This window comes from Dama dama, chromosome 11 (genome assembly GCF_033118175.1).
Source record: "Dama dama isolate Ldn47 chromosome 11, ASM3311817v1, whole genome shotgun sequence".
NCBI classification, from domain to species: Eukaryota; Metazoa; Chordata; class Mammalia; order Artiodactyla; family Cervidae; genus Dama; species Dama dama.
Window position 1 is genome coordinate 54,200,745 of NC_083691.1, and position 20,517 is coordinate 54,221,261.

At 41.1% G+C, this 20,517-nt stretch overlaps 1 protein-coding gene across 1 annotated transcript in view; it reads right to left on the minus strand.

Annotated features, from left to right (window-relative positions):
• Positions 1 to 9,094: 9,094 nt before the first annotated feature.
• SUCLG1 (succinate-CoA ligase GDP/ADP-forming subunit alpha) overlaps positions 9,095 to 20,517 on the minus strand; it is a 38,362-nt gene continuing 26,939 nt past the window's right edge. Inside the window, exons 7-9 of the mRNA XM_061155235.1 lie at positions 18,750 to 18,901; positions 10,809 to 10,997; positions 9,095 to 9,346 (exon numbers count right to left, since the gene is read on the minus strand). Coding sequence (XP_061011218.1) covers positions 9,320 to 9,346; positions 10,809 to 10,997; positions 18,750 to 18,901 — 368 coding nt within the window. The 3' untranslated portion in view covers positions 9,095 to 9,319. The remainder of the gene's footprint in view (positions 9,347 to 10,808; positions 10,998 to 18,749; positions 18,902 to 20,517) is intronic.

A 20,517-nucleotide genomic window follows, 5' to 3' on the forward strand; every position in this document is an offset into this window, starting at 1 on the left:
GCGCCACCTGGGATGCCCAGAGAGCACATCAACAATTAACTACTTTTTCCTGGGGAATACCACTTAGCATAGGGTGCAATGTAATACTCCCCTAAGGAGGTCATCAGGTATTGCCCTGAATGTGCCCATGCTGACCTACCTGAAAGCTGCCTTCTCCCCAGCTTCTCCCACAAAGGGACCTGTGCCCTCCTGGCTGGGTGTTGCCCAAATGTTGAGAGTCAAGATGAATGGAATTGTGTCTCTCCCTCCATGTACCCCTCTGGATCCTTTCTCTACCCGCCTCTGTTCTGATCTGCCCTGCTCTGTGTCCCCAGGAGGCTTCACTATGCACAGCATTCTCTGGGCTCCTCACCCTCTGCCTTCCCGCTGGGTTCTGCCAGTCCTGTGGCAGGAGATCAGAAGACCAGAGGGATGTGAGCTCAGAGTATCGATTCCCCTCACTTCCTCCATGTCGGGTCTTGACTTGGGCAGTGCTTGTGCTCCTCTAGGCAGGACCACAGCTCCTGTCAGCCCCAATCCCTCCTCCTGGCACAGCTTCTGCTCTCAGCTGTGGAAAAAGCCTCTTTCTCTTGCCAACCTAGAGCCAAAGGTGGTGAGGGCTTCTTGCTGTTCCTCATCTCAGGAACAGTGTCAGACACCTACAACGGATGGCCCAGGATGCTGAAAGACAATGGAACATCCACACCCAAGTCCACAGGAAAGAACCATTCTAGATGCCATTAATGCTTGTGATTCATGGGAAGCATGGGAAGAGATCTGAATAGCACCACAAGCAGGAGTTTGAAAGAAGATGATTCCAACCCTCATGGATGGCTTGGAGGGATTGAAGACTTCAGTGGAGGAAGTAACTGCAGATGTGGTAGAAATAGCAAGGGAGCTAGAATTGGAAGTGGAGCCTTTAGATGTGACTCAATTGCTGCAGACTCATGACAAAACTTTAATGGGTGAGGAGCTGCTTCTCATGGATGAACAAAGAAAGTGATTCCTTGAGATGAAATCCATTCCTGGTGAAGATGCTGTGAAGATTGCTGAAATGACAACAAATGATTTTGCATATTCCATCAATTCAGCTGATAAAGCAGGGGCAGGTTTTAATAGGATCGACTCCAGTTTTGAAAGAAGTTTTAGCTGTGGGTAAATGCTACCAAATAGCATTGCATGCTACAGAGAAATCATTCTTAAAAGGAAGAGTCAATCCATCTGGTAGATTTTGTTGCTGTCATATTTAAAGAAATTGCTGCAACGGCCCCCAGTGTTCAGCAGCCACCACCCTGATCAGTCAGCAGTCACCAACATTGAAGCAGGACCCTCCACCAGCAAAAAGGCTACAGCTATTCCCTGAAAGCTTAGATGACAGTGAGTATTTTTAGCAATAAGTATTTTTTAATCGAGGTATGTACATTTTTTAACACATAATTCTATTACCACTTAATACAGTATAGGGTAACATAGCTTTTATATGCACCGGGAAACCAAAAAATTTGTGTGACTCCCTTTATTGTAGTTTTAACTTTATTGCAGTGTTCTGGGACCAAATTCACTACAGACTGCCTGTATTTAAAATGAGCCCTTTTAGATCACACCTGAGTTAATGGCAACAAATGACTCATGGTAAGATCTTCGATACTTTCAAGGGAGAAGCTGGGCAGGCCAGAAAGACGAAGCATGTGGTTAGAGGGTTGACATTTTCAGGGTCCCCTGCAGATCTCTGGGGAGGGGAGGGGGACTGGACATGAGTTCGATCTTATGGCTATCGATTGACTCAATTATGCCTATGTAATGAAATATCAGTACCACTCTGAACAGTGGCATTCAGGAAATTTCCTGGTTAAGGAACATACTGATGTACCAAGAGGGTGATGCAACCCAACATTATAGGGACAGAAGCTCCCGCACCCCACACCCAGACCTTCCTATTTGTCTCTTCCATTTGGCTGTTCCTGAGTTGCATCCTTTATAAAAATGTCAGCGCCAAGTATATTGCTTTTAGAGAATTCTGTGACTCATTCTAGCAAATTATTGAACCTGAGTGCTTTGTGGGATGCTTCAAATTTGCAGCCACATAGGACAGAAGGATGAGTGGCCTGGGGACAGCCAGGACTTGTGGCTGGTCTCTGAAGTGGGGACAGTCTTTTGGGACTGAGATCCCTAACCCATGAGGTCTGAGTTAATTCCTAGTAGCTATATGTCAGAATTGAATTAAATTGTTCAATACCTAATTGATTTTGGAATACAATGTGGGAACGGAATCAGCCAGATTAAAGGCTGGGAATCGTGAAGCAGGGCAAAAAAAGAATCCCATTTTGTACTGAGCCCAGAATTCCTCCCATGGGGACAGTTTTCATTTTGGCTGTTTAGAACATTATATGAAGGTTGCTAATGTAAGTGACTAAGAAGATCAGGCCTTCCCTGAAGAACTGGGTTGTGCTGGGCCCATGCAGAGCAGCTTTCAGAGCTGGCAACAGCTAGAGCTGGAGCAGTGGGCAGAGCAGAACTACAGCAGTGGCTGCACACCACTATATATAAAATAGGTACCCAACAAGGGCCTACGGTATATCACAGGGAACTCTACTCAATATGCTGCAATAATCTATATGGGAAAGAATCTGAAAAAGAATACATACATGCATGCATGCTAAGTCACTTCAGTTGTGTCCAACTCTTCGTGACCCTATGGACTGTAGCCTACCAGACTCCACTGTCTGAGGGATTCTCCAGGTAAGAATATTGGAGTGGATTGTCATCCCCTCCTCCAGGGGGTCTTCCCAAAAGGGATCGAACCCATGTCTCTTGTGTCTCCTGTATTGGCAAGCAGGTTCTTTGCCACCAGCGCCACCTGGGAAGCCCAGATATATGTATATGTATAACTAAATCACTTTGCTGTACATCTGAACTAACACAATATTGTAAATCAACTATACTCCAATATAAAAGAAAAATTTTAAATAAATATCAAAAACATCTAAAAATTACCATTAGCCAAGGGTTTTTGTTTATTATTTCAAACCACTCATTTCATTGTGAAAATATAGAAAAAAAAAAAATAATTACAAACCTTGTAGATGGGAAGGCAAATGTGACCTGATCAGAAATCAAAGACTGATAAGAATTTTTGGAAAAATTACTATTTAAATATTCACCATTGCCTAAGGTTTAACAAAGGTCCGTCTGGTCAAGGCTATGGATGTGAGAGTTGGACTGTGAGGAAAGCTGAGTGCCGAAAAATTGATGCTTTTGAACTATGGTGTTGGAGAAGACTCTTGAGAGTCCCTTGGACTACAAGGAGATCCAACCAGTCCATCCTAAAGGAGATCAGTCCTGGGTGTTCATTGGAAGGACTGATGCTGAAGCTGAAACTCCAATACTTTGGCCACCTCAAGCGAAGAGTTGACTCATTGGAAAAGACCCTGATGCTGGGAGGGATTGGGGGCAGGAGGAGAAGGGGACAACAGAGGATGAGATGGCTGGATGGCATTACCGACTCGATGGGCATGAGTTTGAGTGAACTCTGGGAGTTGGTGATGGACAGGGAGGCCTGGTGTGCTGCAATTCATGGGGTCGCAAAGAGTCGGACACGACTGAGCGACTGAACTGAACTAAACTGAAGGTTTAATGACCTTTTCACTATATGCCTGACATTGTGCAAAATGCTTTGCATGCATTGCATTACTCCCATTATTTTCCTCCTAACTTGAATTTTTCATATTGGTAACTATTCAATGCTTGTTAATAACTTTACTGAATGATGCAATCATCACCATAAACTGGCTTTAGAACATTCTAATCCTTCCAATAAGCTCCCTCATGCTGACTAACATGAAAACACATTCATTACCATATGTAAAATAGCCAGTGGCAACTTGCCGTATGACACTGGGAGCTCAGCCAGGAACTCCGATCTCCACGGGGTGGGAGGTGGGTGGGAGGGTCAAGAGGGAGGGGACACATGTATACTGATGGCTGATTCATGTTGATGTATGGAAGAAACCAATGCAATATACTAAAGCAATTATCCTCCAATTAAAAATAAATTAAAAAACACTGAAATGTTTGAATGGGGGAGAAAAGATTCCTCATGCCCATTTACAGTTATCAGCCCTAGATCCAGGCAATCACTAATATGCTTTCTGTTTCTATAAATTTGCCATTTCTGGATATTTCGTATGAATGGAATCTTCCAATTAAAAAAAAAGAAGAAGAAGAACTACGGCAGGAGTGTTAGGTGGTCAGGAGAAGCCGCATCTCTGCCTGAGGGGGAAGGGTTGGAGTGGGAACTGAAGAGACAAGATTCCTGGTGAGGATTTCTCTGAGGCTTTGGCAGGACTCCAGAAAAGGTGTGACTGATTCTTACTCCTGGGTTGACAGCACCCTGCTGTTTCTCTCAGCAAGACCCTACCACACACCCAGCCTCCTGAAGAGGGTATGAAGAATTCAAGAAGAATCTTATTAAATTTAAGGAAGACACAGTACCAATCTTAAACTAACTCTTTCAGAAAATAGAGGAAAAAAAGGAAAATTTCCCAATTACTGTATAAAGTCAATATTATCCTGATACCAAGCCTGGCAAAGATATTACAAGGAAACAAAGTTTTGACAAACATCCTTAACAAAATATCAGCAAAATATTTCAGCAACATGTGACAAGGGGAGGCTCATAATCAAGTGGCCTTTGTGAACAGGAATACAAGTCAACGTCTAAAAATCAAACATTTTTTTAGCCATGCCATACAGTATGTAGGACTTTAGTTTCCCGACCAGGGATTGAAACTGGGACCTCAGCTTTGAGAGCATGGAGTCTTAACCACTAGATTGCCAGGAATTCCCCAGAAAGAAACATTTAAAATGATCAAATAAAGGAGGTGGGAAATAGTCATTTCAATAGATTCAGAAAAATCAGTGGGTAAACTTCATCACCCATTCACAATTAAAAAACAAACAGCAACAACAAAAACATTCAGCTAACTTAGAATAGAGGGAAATTTTCCCCAGGAAAGACATTTATGAACATCCTCAAGCTAGCATCACTTTAATGGTGAAATATGGAAAAACAACCTCAAGATTGAAAACTAGACAAAGGCATCCATTCTCACACTGATTCGACACTGTAGTTGACTAAGCACATCAAGAAAAAGAGAAACTAGGCATGACAACTGGAACAGGAGCAAAACTCTACTCAGAGTTAACATGAATTTTTATATTAAAAAAACCAAAAGAAGTTTTTTTTTTTTAACTGCTAGGTCTAATAAATTCATTTTAGGGTAGAAGGTCAATGTACAAAAATCAATTTACATTTGTGTATTTTTGCAAGAAAGAAAACTGGAATATGAAAGTGTTCAATAAGGTTAACTGGCAACTCTTTCCAAAACAGTTTATAAAACTTACTTAACTCAATCCCAACCATCATCCTATAGAAATGAACAAATTTATTCCAAAATTTTTATGATGCTACAAAATTTGAAGGAGTCAAACATGTCTTAGGATCAGAAAGCAGTGAATTAAAAGGGAAAAAAAAGACACGCTGCTCTTTATTAAAAACTTTCACTCATCAAGATACCAGCAACAAAATGAGTGAACAAGCCAAAGAGTGTCAGAAAATATTCATAAGCTATTGGTGTATATCTGAGAAAGGTCTTTTTTCTAGGATATATAAAGAATTATCAGAACTCAGAAATAAAAAATTCAATGAAATAGAAAATAGACAAAAGACTTGAAAAGATACTTCATAAAGAAAGAAACATAAACTTATTAAAATATGTTCAACATCATTACTCTCTAGGGAAATGCTAATTAAAACACAATGAGATACCCCTCACACCTCTTATTAGAAATGGCAAAAATTTTAAAGATCAAAAATACCAAATGTTGATGAAGACGTACAAAATCAGACTCATTTTGCTGGGGAGAACATGTCTTCTAGCAATTCCACTCCCAGTATCTCTCCAAGAAAAAACAGTCTATGTTCAGAAAAAGACTTGCACATAAAGGATCACAGCAGCTTAATCTACCACGGCAGAAAGCTAGAAACAACTAGAGGGCCAGCAACTAGAGAATGGGTAAACACATTGTGGCATATCCATACAATGGAACAATAAAAAGGAATAAGTTCTGATACAAGCATTGGCTTAGAAGACCATCATAGAAATCATGCTGAGTGAAAGAAACCAAACATAAAAGACTATCTTTTTTTTCTAGGTTCCATACATATATGTTAATATATTTGCTTTTCTTTCTTACTTCACTCTGTATTAACTAGCTGTGGGTTTAGCCACCTCAATTCAACTAACTCAAATTCATTCCTTTTTATGGATGGGTAATATTCCACTGTAGGGGCTTCCCAGGTGGCTCAGTGGGGAAAGAATCTGCCTGCCAATGCAGGAGATGCAGGAGACACAGGTTTGATTCCTGGGTTGGGAAGATCCCCTGAAGAAGGAAATGGCAACCCACCCTAGTACTCTTGCCTGGAGAATCCCACGGACAGGAGTCTGCCAGGCTCTAGTCCATGGGGTCACAAGGTATCATACGTGACTGAGCAACTGAGCATGCAGCATACAGTGCAGTAATATTCCATTATATGTATGTTCCACGACTTCTTTATCTATTCATCTGCCAAGGGACATCTAGGTTGCTCCCCTGTCCTAGCTACTGTAAAGTGTTGCAATGAACACTGGGGTACATGTGTCTTGATGAACTTTTTTGCAGGGTAGGAATAGAGACACAGCTGGGGGAGAGGGTGGGATGAAGTGAGAAAGTATCATTGAAAAACATACATTACCATATGGAAAATAGATAGCTAGTGGGAAGTTGCTATATAACACAGGGAGCCCAGACTGGCACTCTGTGACAACCTAGAGTGGTGAGATGGGGAGGGAGGCCCAAGATGAAGAGGATACATGTACACTTAGAGCTGATTCACGTTGTACAGCAGAAATCAACACAACATTGTAAAGCAATTATTCTCCACTAAAAAAAAAGAAAAGACTACATACTATAGCAATCCTTTTATATACATTTCTACAGCCGACAAAAACTAATTTAAGATGAATAAAAATACAGATTATCTATTGGGGGAATAGGATGGAACTTTCTCATATGAAGGAAATGTTGTATATTCTCATTAAGGTGTGGTTACATACCTTTGTCCATTTGTTAAATACACACAGCTAAGATTTATGCATTTCAGCAAATATAAATTTTACCCTGACAAAATACCTATCACAATAAAAACACTGGCAGGAATGGGTTGGAGGTAGACATTATACACTAATAGCAAAATGTTGGTCAATGTCATAGCTGGGTGATGGGTGCACAGGAGTTCATTATATTACCACAATCATTTTGTAAATGTTTGAAAGTTTCTGTAATAAAAGTTTTTAAAATGCACTGGGGTCATGAGTTAAAACTTTTACCTTTTGCTTGTAAATATGAAATCAGAAAAACCAGAACCAAATATCCTGCTCAGGTATGTTTGAGCTGCTCAGAGCAGTAGTTGTAGGAGGGGAGAGAAGTGAGAGATGAGGAGTGGGTGACTTCTCAAGATGCTGCGGGGGTTGGAGAGGGGAAATGGAAAGCAAAGAGGAAGGCAAGTAGAAAGGGAAGATGGCAGGTGGGGGAAGAGAAGGGGTCAAGAGGGCATTGAACTTCCCGGGTTAGGACCAGAGGTGTTAGGAGAGATGGGTCATCTTGGGATGGGTGTTTGCGGGACAGAACAGGGGGCTGAGCCTGGAATCTGGGACCCTCAAAAGGATGTTGAGGTCAGTGGCCTCTCATCTGGATTGTGTACTTGTCACAAAGCCTCAGACAAAAGGAGGACTTGTCTGCCCTGGAGGGACCTTGGAGGTGCCAATCAGAGAGACTGGAAGGGACTTCCTCCCTGGCCACCATGTCAGCTGGGCTGCCCTGAGCACAAGCAGGAGGCAAGTTCAAGAATTTATGGAATAAAAAAATAAGAAAAAAAAAGAAAAATAACCCCCCCATAAAAGTTTTATGAAGCAACATCAAGCCCTGGTAGAGCCCACCTTCACATATGCATAATGTATATTCTACCCAGGCAGCCTGTGGGATGGAGGTCATGTGCCCCACTTTCAAGATGAGGAAACAAATGAACAGGAACTAAAGTCTACTTGACCCAAAGCCCATTAAGACATGGTCCTTGGCCCAGGCAGAATATTTGGGCTGGATCCATCTCCCAACACCTGCTCTCTGCACCCTCAGCAGCCTATGCAAAGTCATGGAACACCTATTTTCCCAGGCTTCCAAACATCCTCCAGCCCCTCTCGGGATCACTTCCCCAGGCACCTCCCCAAAACAGGCTCTTTCCTGCCACCTGCCTTTGCCGGAATATGTGTCCTCCTTTTTGCATGGCTGGTACCTTCCCAGCCCTTAAGTACCTACTCATCACCCCTCCCCGGAAAGGCCTCCCCAAACAGCCTTCTTGAAGGTCTTCTTCTATTACTATTTCCAGAAGCTCTTGTTTCCTTCAGGGCAGCTACACAACGTGAGAATATTTTCTTGCTTCTCCACTGGAATTGTTTGTTAACAAGCTCCCTTTCAAACAAGAGGATGGCTAACTGCTTTCTCAAAGTGAAATGTCTGAAACCTCAAGCAAAGAAATGTAGGCTCTGGGTGGGGAAGGAAACAGCCCTCTGCAGAACCACAAAAAAACAAAGCATTATTGAAGACTCTCCATTTCCCCATTAGGCAAAAACTGAAACTTGGATGAGCTCCTGCCTATAATCCCAGTGATAATGATGGTGGCACTGAAAAAATTAGGTTGCCTTATCACATGCCAAGGACTTCATATATTTATCTCCAATCCTCAAAACTATCCTGTAAGATGAAGACTATTATATATGTAGATATGAGAAAATTGTAATTCAGAGAAATGTATCTATGTATCTGTATCTGTATCTATGATAAATGCCAAACTGATATGTTTATACTCATTCTCTCAAAAGTTTTAGTTAGAAAGTCCTCTACAGAGCCCAGTGAAAGACACACACACGCACACAGGCATACATGTGCACACACAGCCTCCTCCAACTCTCCCCCTCTCCCCATGCCCACGGTGGAACAATAAAAAGTCTCCAAAACCGTATTCAAATCAAGTGGTAGATTTATTGGCTGCTTCTCTTATTTAGTGAGGTGAAAACACCTCAGTGTAGGACACTCTAAACCTTGTTTTGGCTTCCTGTTGTGCTGAAAAGACCAGCGACAGGTGGGCGGGCGGACGGTCAGTGGACATCAGAAGCAAACAGCCACCGCTCCCATTGCTACAGTGATTCATCCATAGGCTTAAGGAACTTTCTGTCTTGTTTTTCTTTCAGAGCATCTTCCTCTTTTCAAACTCCTTCAGGAACAGAGGAACAAGAGAAGGGAGAGGGGATAAAAAGATTAAAGTCTAAAATTACATTCATGGTCAAAGTGATACTGAAACCTCTTGTCTTTAGGACCCCTTGAGCAATCAAAAACTATAGAGGTAAAATGTACCAGGATGAGGTGCTTGAACACAAAATGACAGCTTTCAAATGAGTCCGTGTCAGTCTGATTTCACTAAGCCAGATTCAGAACTTAAGACTTTATGTCTCCTAAACGCAGAGGCTGAGAGGTTTGGAATTATGCTTATTTTCTACTGCAGTATTACAGTTAGGAGCTGACAAACTTGATTGTGCTTAGCCAAACATGTAATGCTATCTGTGAGCCACAACAGCCCTTTTAATAAGGCAATGGAAACAAGTTTGTTTAGTTTCTCAGAGAATAAAACACAGATTCAGGTCAGATTTAAACAAAACATCAAGACCCTCAGAAATATATGAAAAGGCAACAATACTGAAAATCAGTTTCTCTACATTGTGATAATTAGAATACAACAGGATGTGTAGGTGCCTGCTGCCACCTACTGGAGTAAAATGATAATACACGCCTTCAATAAGAATTTAAGCATTTGCTTTTTCCCTTCCTCTTCTCTCAAATAAAGAAGATTCTTCCTCACAACATTCACTAACTACCCAGATTTCTTTTAAACACTATGGCACACAGTGGCATATTCCATACAACAGGATCATGCAAAGATTCAATAAACCAAGGAGTTTATTTTATTATCTCTAGGATAGTGCCAAAGAAGAATATGCCAAAACATGTTCCCTCCTGGGAAGACTATCTGGGCCTGTTTTCAGCATGTGTACAAAATTTTGGGGGTTTTTTGCTTATTCTTTTTTTTTTTTGGTAATGTCTATGATCATCATAAAAGTAAAGAGAGAGAGTCTTAAATGATCAATCAAAGAGATAGGCTGCCAAAAATCACTGCAAAGAGATTATGGAAGACCCCAACTAAAAATCCCCATCCTTGTCTTTAGTCTCCATCCATCCTGACTCCCAGTTTTTATTTCTTCTTAGTCAGTTTTCAACCTCTCTCCCTGGAAAAATACCTATGGAGTCAGCACAACTATACCCCCAAAGGCTCTCCATGGAAAAAAACAAAACACAAGGCAATTTTCTGCACCACTCCTAAAATGGAATTCACAGCACTTATGGACTCTGAAACCCTTTCTTGTAAATCCTATCTCACTACTCACAAAACAGCAAAGTGAAACGTTTATGAATCAAATTTTTTAATCAGAACATTATTCCTGGTCATGCCCAATTAGGATATTAGGATCTTGGTGGGGTTGCTACAGACCATTAAGCTGCAGACCAGAATGAAAGAAACAGAAGAGACTCAGAAGAAAAGACCACAGTTCCCAGGCCACCCGTGTGGCCTCCCATTTTAAGGCCCATGACCTCCAAGCATTCAGGCCACTGCTCCAGCTCACCTTGTAGATGGTGGTTCCCAGCTGTGCCGGGGACATGCTGACCACAACCCCAGCACTCTGCAGGGCTGCGATCTTCTCTTTAGCTCCACCTTTTCCTCCAGCAATGATTGCCCCTGCGTGACCCATTCTTCTGCCGGGAGGAGCAGTTAAACCAGCAATGAAGGACACCACAGGCTTGGCCTTGGGACCCTGGAAAGTGGGAATTTAAACACACTGATGAAGAAGTTGATCAAAACTGGACTTCCAATTCATGACTGCCAGAAAATGGCAAGTGGTTGGGGCCAGTCACTCATTATCAATAAGAAAACCAACAGAAATACTGAGCTGTGACTGAAACTACTGCATTCTCCTTTGAGATGACTCAACTTTTCCTCCAAACTCACAAAAACAATCCTGAAGCAAAACTGTTAACTATTTAGATATTAAACTTCAACTTCACTGGCATAAGCTGATTTCCACATACACATGTGACTCTTTCATTTGAAAAAAAAAATTGAAAATACATAAGTTATAGGATTTGTGATTATAACAAATTAAGACCCAGGTCAGGTTGTTTTGTCTTAATTCATTACTAGTTTACCTTTAATAAATTTGTTTAAAAGAGAAAGATAGCATATTGGAAAGGACTGAAGAGTGGGAGTCTCCAGGATCGATTTCCACTTGACTAAAGTGACAGGACCTTAGAAAAGGCCCATCACCTCTAGACCTCTGCTGCCTTATCTATGAAACGAAATAGCTAAATTAGATTGGGAGCTGAGGGGTCTTTCTTCTGACATTATAGGATGTCTAAGAAGGAAGATCAGGACTAGTTTTATTCAATAAAAATCCATTCTAATGCACAACTGCTACATGCATAAACAGCACAGCATAACAGTAGATTCTGAGAATAAAAATAAAAACCCAACACACAGGAAATATAAGAATTCCTGTGGGAGGAAAAAAAAGAATTCTTGTGCTCTAGACTCATAATGTTGTTGAAGAAATAATATAATATATATATATATATATATATAAATCATTTAATAGATGTCATGGAGCAACATATGAATATATAGTTATGTTTCACAGTGAGTGAAAATACCATGTTCACAACAGTAATTCAGAGGCAATAAGATATCCAGGTAAAACAGAGTTGCCTACAGAAAGCAGAACCTGAGCACAAATGGAATCTGGGTGCCTTCAGGCACTATTATCTTCTCCCAGACCAGCAGTTCTCTAATCATTTGGTCTTGAGACCTCTTATACTTACAAAAATGACTGTGGATCCCAAAGAACTTTTTTTTAATGGAGATTATATCAGATATTTACAGTATTAGAAATTAAAGCTGAGAAATTTTATAAATATTTATTCTCTTAAAATAGTAATTTTTTTAAACTATTTTTAAAAAAACATTTAAGTGAGGAGAGTGGCATTATTTTACATTTTTGTCAATCTTAAGTGTCTAATTTAATAAGAGGCAAAAGGATTCTGATATCTGCTTTTCGTTAGATCTACTGCAAAAATGTTATTTTGGCTGAAGTACAAGAGAAAATCTGGCCTCACACACATATGTACTTGAAAAAGGCAGAAATATTTTAATCTGTCAGATAACTGAGTCTATTCTTTGACACTGAAACGAACCTCTTCAAGTGGTAATTTCTTAAAGGTTAGATGCAATGTTCCCTGGAGAAGGAAATGGAAACCCACTCCAGTGTTCTTGCCTGGGAAATCCCATGGACAGAGAAGCCTGGTGGGCTGTATAGTCCATGAGGTCACAAAGAGTCAGGCACAACTGAACGACTAAAGATGACGATGATGCAATGCTGGAATCTGGAACCACAGTCCTTTGTTACTTTAAAATCCACTCATCTTTTTGGATCTTTTACCTATCATGATTTTGTAACATTCGTTGGTCGGAAGGAAAATATAGGTTCACTGAGTTACGGAGACATTCTAAATGCTGATAATATTTCATCATTCAATATCAACAAATCATTCTTCATTACCACCTTCAGCCTCATTAGAGAAGTCTTTAGTAGGGGGAAGTTGTCAAGTCCATGGTAGCAGAAACAAGTATTCTAAGAATATTCATTTGAAAGCTCAAACTTAATCATTGTCAACAAATGCAATGAGTTGTTTTCCTTGACAATACACACAAACACAGCAGGACTGCTTTGTTCATTGTTGAGAAAAGATTCACCAAATAAATACTCAACCAGTGTTCCTGGCAGTCACTCTTTCCAGTAAAACTGGTGGTCCATGAAAAAAGCAGCTAATTTAGCTCACGATTCAACTAGGACAGTGCTTTCCTTTCCACTTCACCACAAAACTACTGACTTGAGGGTCGAGACTTTATAAAATTAGTAATCTTTACTACTTCATTAAGGACATTCTTAAATAAAATTGACTTTTTTTAAGTGCATGGCAGTGCAAGTTCACTGGCACAGTTTGCTTCCACTAACTTGACTCTCGTGAAGGCACCAGCATGCCAGATTCTACAGGTTCTACATGCTCTGACACTGCTGACTCCAGCCTCATCCTCATCCCTCTTCCCTGCTCTTTCAGTTCAGTTCAGTTCAGTGGCTCAGTTGTGTCTGACTCTTTGCGACCCCATGAACTGCAGCACGCCAGGCCTCCCTGTCCATCACCAACTCCCGGAGTTCACCCAAACCCATGTCCATTGAGCCAGTGATGCCATCTAGCCATCTCATCCTCTGCTGTCCCCTTCTCCTCCTGCCCTCAAACTTTCCCAGCATCAGAGTCTTTTCAAATGAGTTAGCTCTTCCCATCAGATGGCCGAAGTATTGGACTTTCAATTTCAACATCAGTCCTTCCAATGAACACTCAGGACTGATCTCGTTCAGGATGGACTGGTTGGATCTCCCTGCAGTCCAAGGGACTCTCAACAGTCTTCTCCAACACCACAGTTCAAAAGCATCAATTCTTCGGCGCTCAGCTTTCTTCACAGTCCAACTCTCACATCTATACATGACTACTGGAAAAACCATAGCCTTGACTAGACAGACCTTTGTTGGCAAAGTAATGTCTCTGCTTTTTAATATGCTATCTAGGTTGGTCATATCTTTCCTTCCAAGGAGTAAGCGTCTTTTAATTTCATGGCTGCAATCACCATCTGCAGTGATTTTGCAACCCCCTCAAAATAAAGTCAGCCACTGTTTCCCCATTTATTTGCCATGAAGTGATGGGACCACATGCCATGATCTTAGTTTTCTGAATGTTGAGCTTTAAGCCAACTATTCCACTCTCCTCTTTCACTTTCATCAAGAGGCTCTTTAGTTCTTCCCTTTCTGCCATAAGGGTGGTGTCATCTGCATATCTGAGGTTATTGACATTTCTCCCGGCAATCTTGATTCCAGCTTGTGCTTCCTCCAGCCCAGCATTTCTCATGATGTACTCTGCATATAAGTTAAATAAGCAGGGTGACAATATACAGCCTTGACGTACTCCTTTTTCTATTTGGAAACAGTCTGTTGTTCCATGTCCAGTTCTAACTGTTGCTTCCTGACCTGCATATAGGTTTCTCAAGAGGCAGGTCAGGTGGTCTGGTATTCCCATCTCTTTCAGAATTTTCCACAGTTTATTGTGATCCACACAGTCAAAGGCTTTGGCATAGTCAATAAAGCAGAAATAGATGTTTTTCTGGAACTCTCTTGCTTTTTCGATGATCCAGCAGATGTTGGCAATTTGATCTCTGGTTCCTCTGCCTTTTCTAGAACCAGCTTGAACATCTGGAAGTTCACGGTTCACGTATTGCTGAAGCCTGGCTTGGAGAATTTTGAGCATTACTTTACTAGCGTGTGAGATGAATGCAATTGTGCGGTAGTTTGAGCATTCTTTGGCATTTCCTTTCTTAGGGATTGAAATGAAAACTGACTTTTTCCAGTCCTGTGGCCACTGCTGAGTTTTCCAAATTTGCTGACATATTGAGTGCAGCACAGCATCATCTTTCAGGATTTGAAATAGCTCAACTGGAATTCCATCACCTCTACTAGCTTTGTTTGTAGTGATGCTTCCTAAGGCCCACTTGATTTCACATTCCAGGATGTCTGGCTCTAGGTGAGTGATCACACCATTGTGATTATCTGGGTCGTGAAGATCTTCCCTGCTCTTTATCCTCCAGTAATGCCAGACTGCTCTGCCTCTGGGCCTCTGCTAAGAAAGTTCTCCATCCTCCTTGGATAGCTGGCAAATCTTGACTTACCTTTAAAGATGTGGCTCAAGCCTCTTCTTTAACCCTTCTGACTCTTCCTCCCACTCTCTCCACAAATTCCCTTCAGTTGCTCGTCTTCTGTTCAGTGACTCTGCTGTGCCTTTGATACTTTTCTATCATGACCCGCAGCACACTGGCTGTGACTTATTCCCCACATACTCCTGTCCTAAATGATGACTCTGAATGCTGAGACTATGTTTTCATTTACTTCTGTATGCCCAACATCTACTATAGGAGAGAATTAAAAAGAAAAAGCTAAATCATTTATTCACTGTGTGCTTTGCAAAGAATGTCAGCATCTGATATGTGAGTGGCACCACTTTCCGCTGGATCCCCATACTCAAATAGTGAGAATATTATATTAGAAGGGAACATGATTAGGGTGAACCTAGAATGTCTGACAAATGTATACTCCGTCCTGTTGTCAAAGAAGAGTCATTTGAGATTTTTTTCTTTAAGGACCGAAAAATACAATAGAAAAGACTATGAGGAAATGTAGTGTGGAACAGGACACAGAAATGTGAAAGACTAAAAACAAAAAGATGAGTTAGGATGGCACGAGTGGAATCCAAATAGATGCCGAGGACTGTGGCATCATGTCCCTGAGCCCTGCGACCTGACTCCTGACCCCTGATGGTGTAATGGAGAAGTCAGGCACACCTAGAGGGAACCTCAGCTCTGAAGTACTTACCACTGGCAAGTTGCCAGTTTCCTTACTCAAAAAAGGACAAAAACATCTACTCAAAGCATCAAGATAAAGGTTAAAAAACATTACTCCTGCAGATAACTACTGTCATTACAATGATGATAATACAGTCCTCGGAGGACAGAAGATTACGGAGTATTCACTCTGTGTCAGTTTCCATGCTAAGCGTTTAGTATGTCACCTGCACTGTTTAGCCTAGAAGCTTGTACACAGTGGGTCCTCGGTAAAATTTAGCTCCATGAGACCAATCAGTAATAGGAAAACATGGCAAATGAACAAAACGTAACGTTTAGCTTTTCCCATCAAGGGATTCATGTATTCTAAACACATTTTAAAATTCTCCGTTATCCATGGGGTCTGCATTGGAGAATTCAACCAACTGCACACAGGAAACGTCTGGTGAGGCAGGGGAAGAATCCCAGAAAAAAGCAAAACTGCCAAACTAACAACTATGTACACAGCATTTACATTTTATTAGGTATTGTAGGTAATCCAGAGATGATTTACAGTACAGGTGGGTATATGAAGGTTATATGCAAATTCTACACTGTTTTATATAAGGGACTTGAGCATCCACAGATTTTGGTGTCAGCAGGGGTACTGTCCATGGACAGTGAAGGGATGACTATGTCACATTAACCTAAGTGGTTTTTTTTGTAAAATTAAGTCAGTTTTTAAATTTTAAACTTCACCTTTGTAAATCTGAGAGACTCATAACATTTTACTCTAGTCTCCTACCAATTTACCTACTCTTTCACTTATACACCATTTATTGTCTCCTAACATGCCGGAGGCTGAGCTGGGCAGCAAGGCTATAGCAGTTGCTTGCTGTCCACAAGAGCAAGAGTCAGGTGTTCGGCATGCCTTGCAGAAGGAACAAGCGAAGGCAAGCAAGGATGAAGACAAGCAGCACATGAGATGGGACATGGATCTGAAAAGGAGCGTCAGGGTAGTGTGTAGGCAGCTGGAAAGCCATGCTGTCTGCCCTTTAACCCACATGGATGGCAAACAGCAGGTTGGCCAGGTGGGAGGGAAAGGAGCAGAGACATCAGGAAAAAAATTACTGAGATGGTCCAGGTGAGGTAAGATAAGAGGCTGAACCGGAGCAGAGGGACTAATTACAGATAATGATACTTTGAATCTCCACAAACTACTAAGATCTCGGGTAACTGAGGGGAAGCAAGAGCTGAGAGAGAAGTACAACGTTGTTTATACACCGTGAACAGTTACACTTAGGGAATAAGCACAAAGGGTAAATCTGGGAAAGGATAAAGACGAGAAGGGCCAGGAGGATGAATTGAGGCTGCTGCTGACTTCAGCCAAAGCAGGGCCAGCGTGGACAGCAGACCCCACAGCAGCCCGCCAAAAGTGCTCACCACATGCCCGGGGCAGCTCTGTGCCATGTATCTCCACAGCCCTACAAGAGCACCGAGGGAAGCTCTACTGTGCCCCTATTTAGCCAACGAGGAAACTGAGGCACAGTGAAGTTAAGGAACATGCCCAAGGTCACACAGCTTCTAAGTGGCAGACAAAACCTAACCGCTGAGGATTAGGGAGTGAATAGAAAATAAAGAAAGAGATCCAGAGAGTAAAGTAAAAGCATCAGTCGCTCTGTCATGTCTGGCTCTTTGCAACCCCATGGACTGTAGCCCATTAGGCCTCTCTGCCCATGTAATTCTCCAGGCAGGAATACTGGAGTGGGTAGCCATTCCCTTCTCCGAGGGATCTTCCCGACCCAGGGATTGAACCCGGGTCTCCTGCACTACAGGCAGATTCTTTTCCATCTGAACGACCAGGAAAGTTCACCAAAATAAAAGGAACTCTTAAAATTACCACTGAAGAAAAACATGTAGATTCAAAAGAGCCTTTGAAAATTCCTTCAATTACATATAAATATGGAGAAGGAAATGGCAACCTGCTCCAGTACTCTTGCCTGGAAAACTCCATGGACAAAGGAGCCTGGTAGGGGGGCTATAGTCCATGGGGTTGCACAGAGTCAGACACGACTGAGCAACTAAACAACAACAATACATAAACATGCATCGTTTTGCATAGGCTATTCTGCAGGTGATAGCATCTTTTCCTTTAACTCCAGTACTCATTATTTTTCTGTGGCATTTAATTTTGACACACTTACTCTCAATTTCTTTCACAAGCACAGACACAAGTTCTCTCTGTCCTCTTGCCCGGCCCCCTGAAGATTCACCTTCACTCTTCACTCATTCGTCAGTGTCAGGGACACCCTGGAAACCATCTGCATGCTCTCCCCAGGCCCTGGCCACAGTAATTCAGAGCACACACACTCAGTGATCGGGGGAGGGGACTGTCGGGCACCAAGCTGCTCCTGTCTTTACCATGCCCCCCGCTCTCTTCTTACCACCCTCCTTCACTCCAGAAACAGAGCTTAATTCTCTTAAGTTAAATACAATTATGATACAACACCACACTGTTCTTTTTTGTTTAATTCAAAGGGAGAGGCAACAAGGAAAGCCTTCACAGGACAGTCAATAAAGCTTTTCTACTTGACCTTTGAAGCAAAGTGCTACTCTATGAGGAAAGACTGAAGCTAGAGGGAGACAAGATCCTGGAAAAGGGTATAAAGGACAGGATCACTAGACAGCCAGCCTTGACAAAGAGAAAGAACACACATCCCCCGAGGTCAGGAGAAAGGACATCAATGACAGGTGAAAATGGAAACGCGCAGGTCAAGTGAGAGCTTTCAGGCTGATGGCCTGAAAGTTCTCCATTTAGCAGACGACCTACCAGGAAGTAAAAGGAGATTCCTGGAGGGAGGATTGATTAGAGAAGCCAAGAACAGGCATCAAGGGAAATGGGGAGGAGAATCAACCCAGAAAGAGTCCCACATTTCCTGAGTGGCCAGTGTTCCAGGCTCAGCTCAATAAGATTTAATTTTACCTTTCATGTTTGCTTAAAAAATTCATCTTTAAACAAAAACAACTTCTAAAGCAAACCTGTGATATTATTCAAGAGCAAAGAGCTGTATCTTTCCACAGCCAAACTTACTGAATTATGTTGCTTCAAAAATTCTGCAGCATTTTCTTCAGCATTACCGCCAATTTCACCAATCAATATGATGCCTTCTGTGGCCGGATCATTCAGAAAGATTTCAAGGCAGTCTGTAAAGTCTGTTCCATTGAAAGGATCGCCTCCAATGCCTGGAAAAGTCAAAGAATATCAACACCCTCTGAAAATTAAGTCAGGAAATATTGTTTCAACGGGTTTCTTATTTTGCCTATGCCCTTCTTACAAGTATTTTTAAATGTGTTATCACTCTTGCATTTAACATTTAAAAAATCATAAAATGCTAAACTTATTTCTGCTTATAATACTACATGAATGTTAAATGGTGGTTGGGTCTTGCTAGTCACAAAAAGAGCCATCTTTTTCTTTGTCTCCTTATCAAGACTCTTCCCCCCTCCCAAAATTACTCCTACATAGCTCTTTAATAATAAGCATTCTATATAGTTTCCCTAATTAGAAGAATGTTACTTTTGAAAACACATTAGCTTTTTCAGGAATACAGTTACTCTTTAGTAAGTTATAACTTTTAATCACTGACTTCTGGTGAGTAGCTCAGTATCAGTACTTTGTATATAATAGGCAATTAATTCTGAAATTAAAAACAATTATACTACTTAATAATAAAAATAATTATACTACTTAATATTATAATCAAAAAATTTCCTTTATCATCTCCTAGCACAAAAGGTTAATGAAGTATAATAGTATCTTGATTAGCTCATCTGGGGAGGTGTGTATGTGTGTCTGTATGCTATTACCCTCACCTAGTGTGTGGGTGTGGGTGTCTGTATGTTATTACCCTCACTGTGGTAGTTTGTTGTGATTTGTTATTGCTCACATGAACCGCAAACCTTATTACCATACTGTAGACTTAATGCCATATTAGAAATAATGGATATTTGTAATTCTTCTACAGTAAAAAAAAGAAAAATAAATAAATTTCTTTGCACTAAGTAACTGTCTGATGAGGGACACTGCAGAGGAACCACCCCCAAGTTAAGACACATGTCCCTGCAGTGGGTGGGGTAGGTGTCCTGATCCCTCTTCCCTCTAACCTGGAGTGGGAGATGACAGAGACCACACACAGGGGCTCTACCACAAACACATGGCTTTTCAGCACAAGTATTAGATGGGATTCAAGTCAAGATTCCCTCCACTGGCGGCCACTTTCTAAATTTTTAAGTTATAAACTTATTGAAGGCAGGATTGGCTTCCTACTCTTGAAGGCATGGCTCAAGAATGAAGCTGAGGAAGGGGAGCAGCATCGACTGAGTTCAAACCACGTGTCAGGTCTGTGCCTTAGCACACATCAGACCTGCCATTTCCTCATCATTATACTCTCTGTGAGAGAGGAATTACTACTCTCAACTTACAGATTAAAAACAGAGCTAGAGAAGATGGAACTTACCACACTATTGCAAAACCTTTTATTTTCTATCACGTTAAGTTATCTTGTCTTGAAGACTGTGCTTTTGCACATAGAAAAGCTCGTTTAATGTCTAATACTGATTTTATCAATTTGAGTCAATAAAAATACTCCAGGGTTATATTTCAAAATTTTTTTTATCATCAAAAGTTGCCTTTGAAAAGCTTTTATTTTTTTTTTTTGTTTGTTTTTTTGTTTTGTTTTTTTTTTTTTTTTTGAAAAGCTTTTAAAAGATGGTCTAAAAACATGAAGGAATTGATATAAAAATAAGAAATTTGCCTGGCTTTTGGCAAAAAATATCAAAATTATTTTAAAATGTAAAAA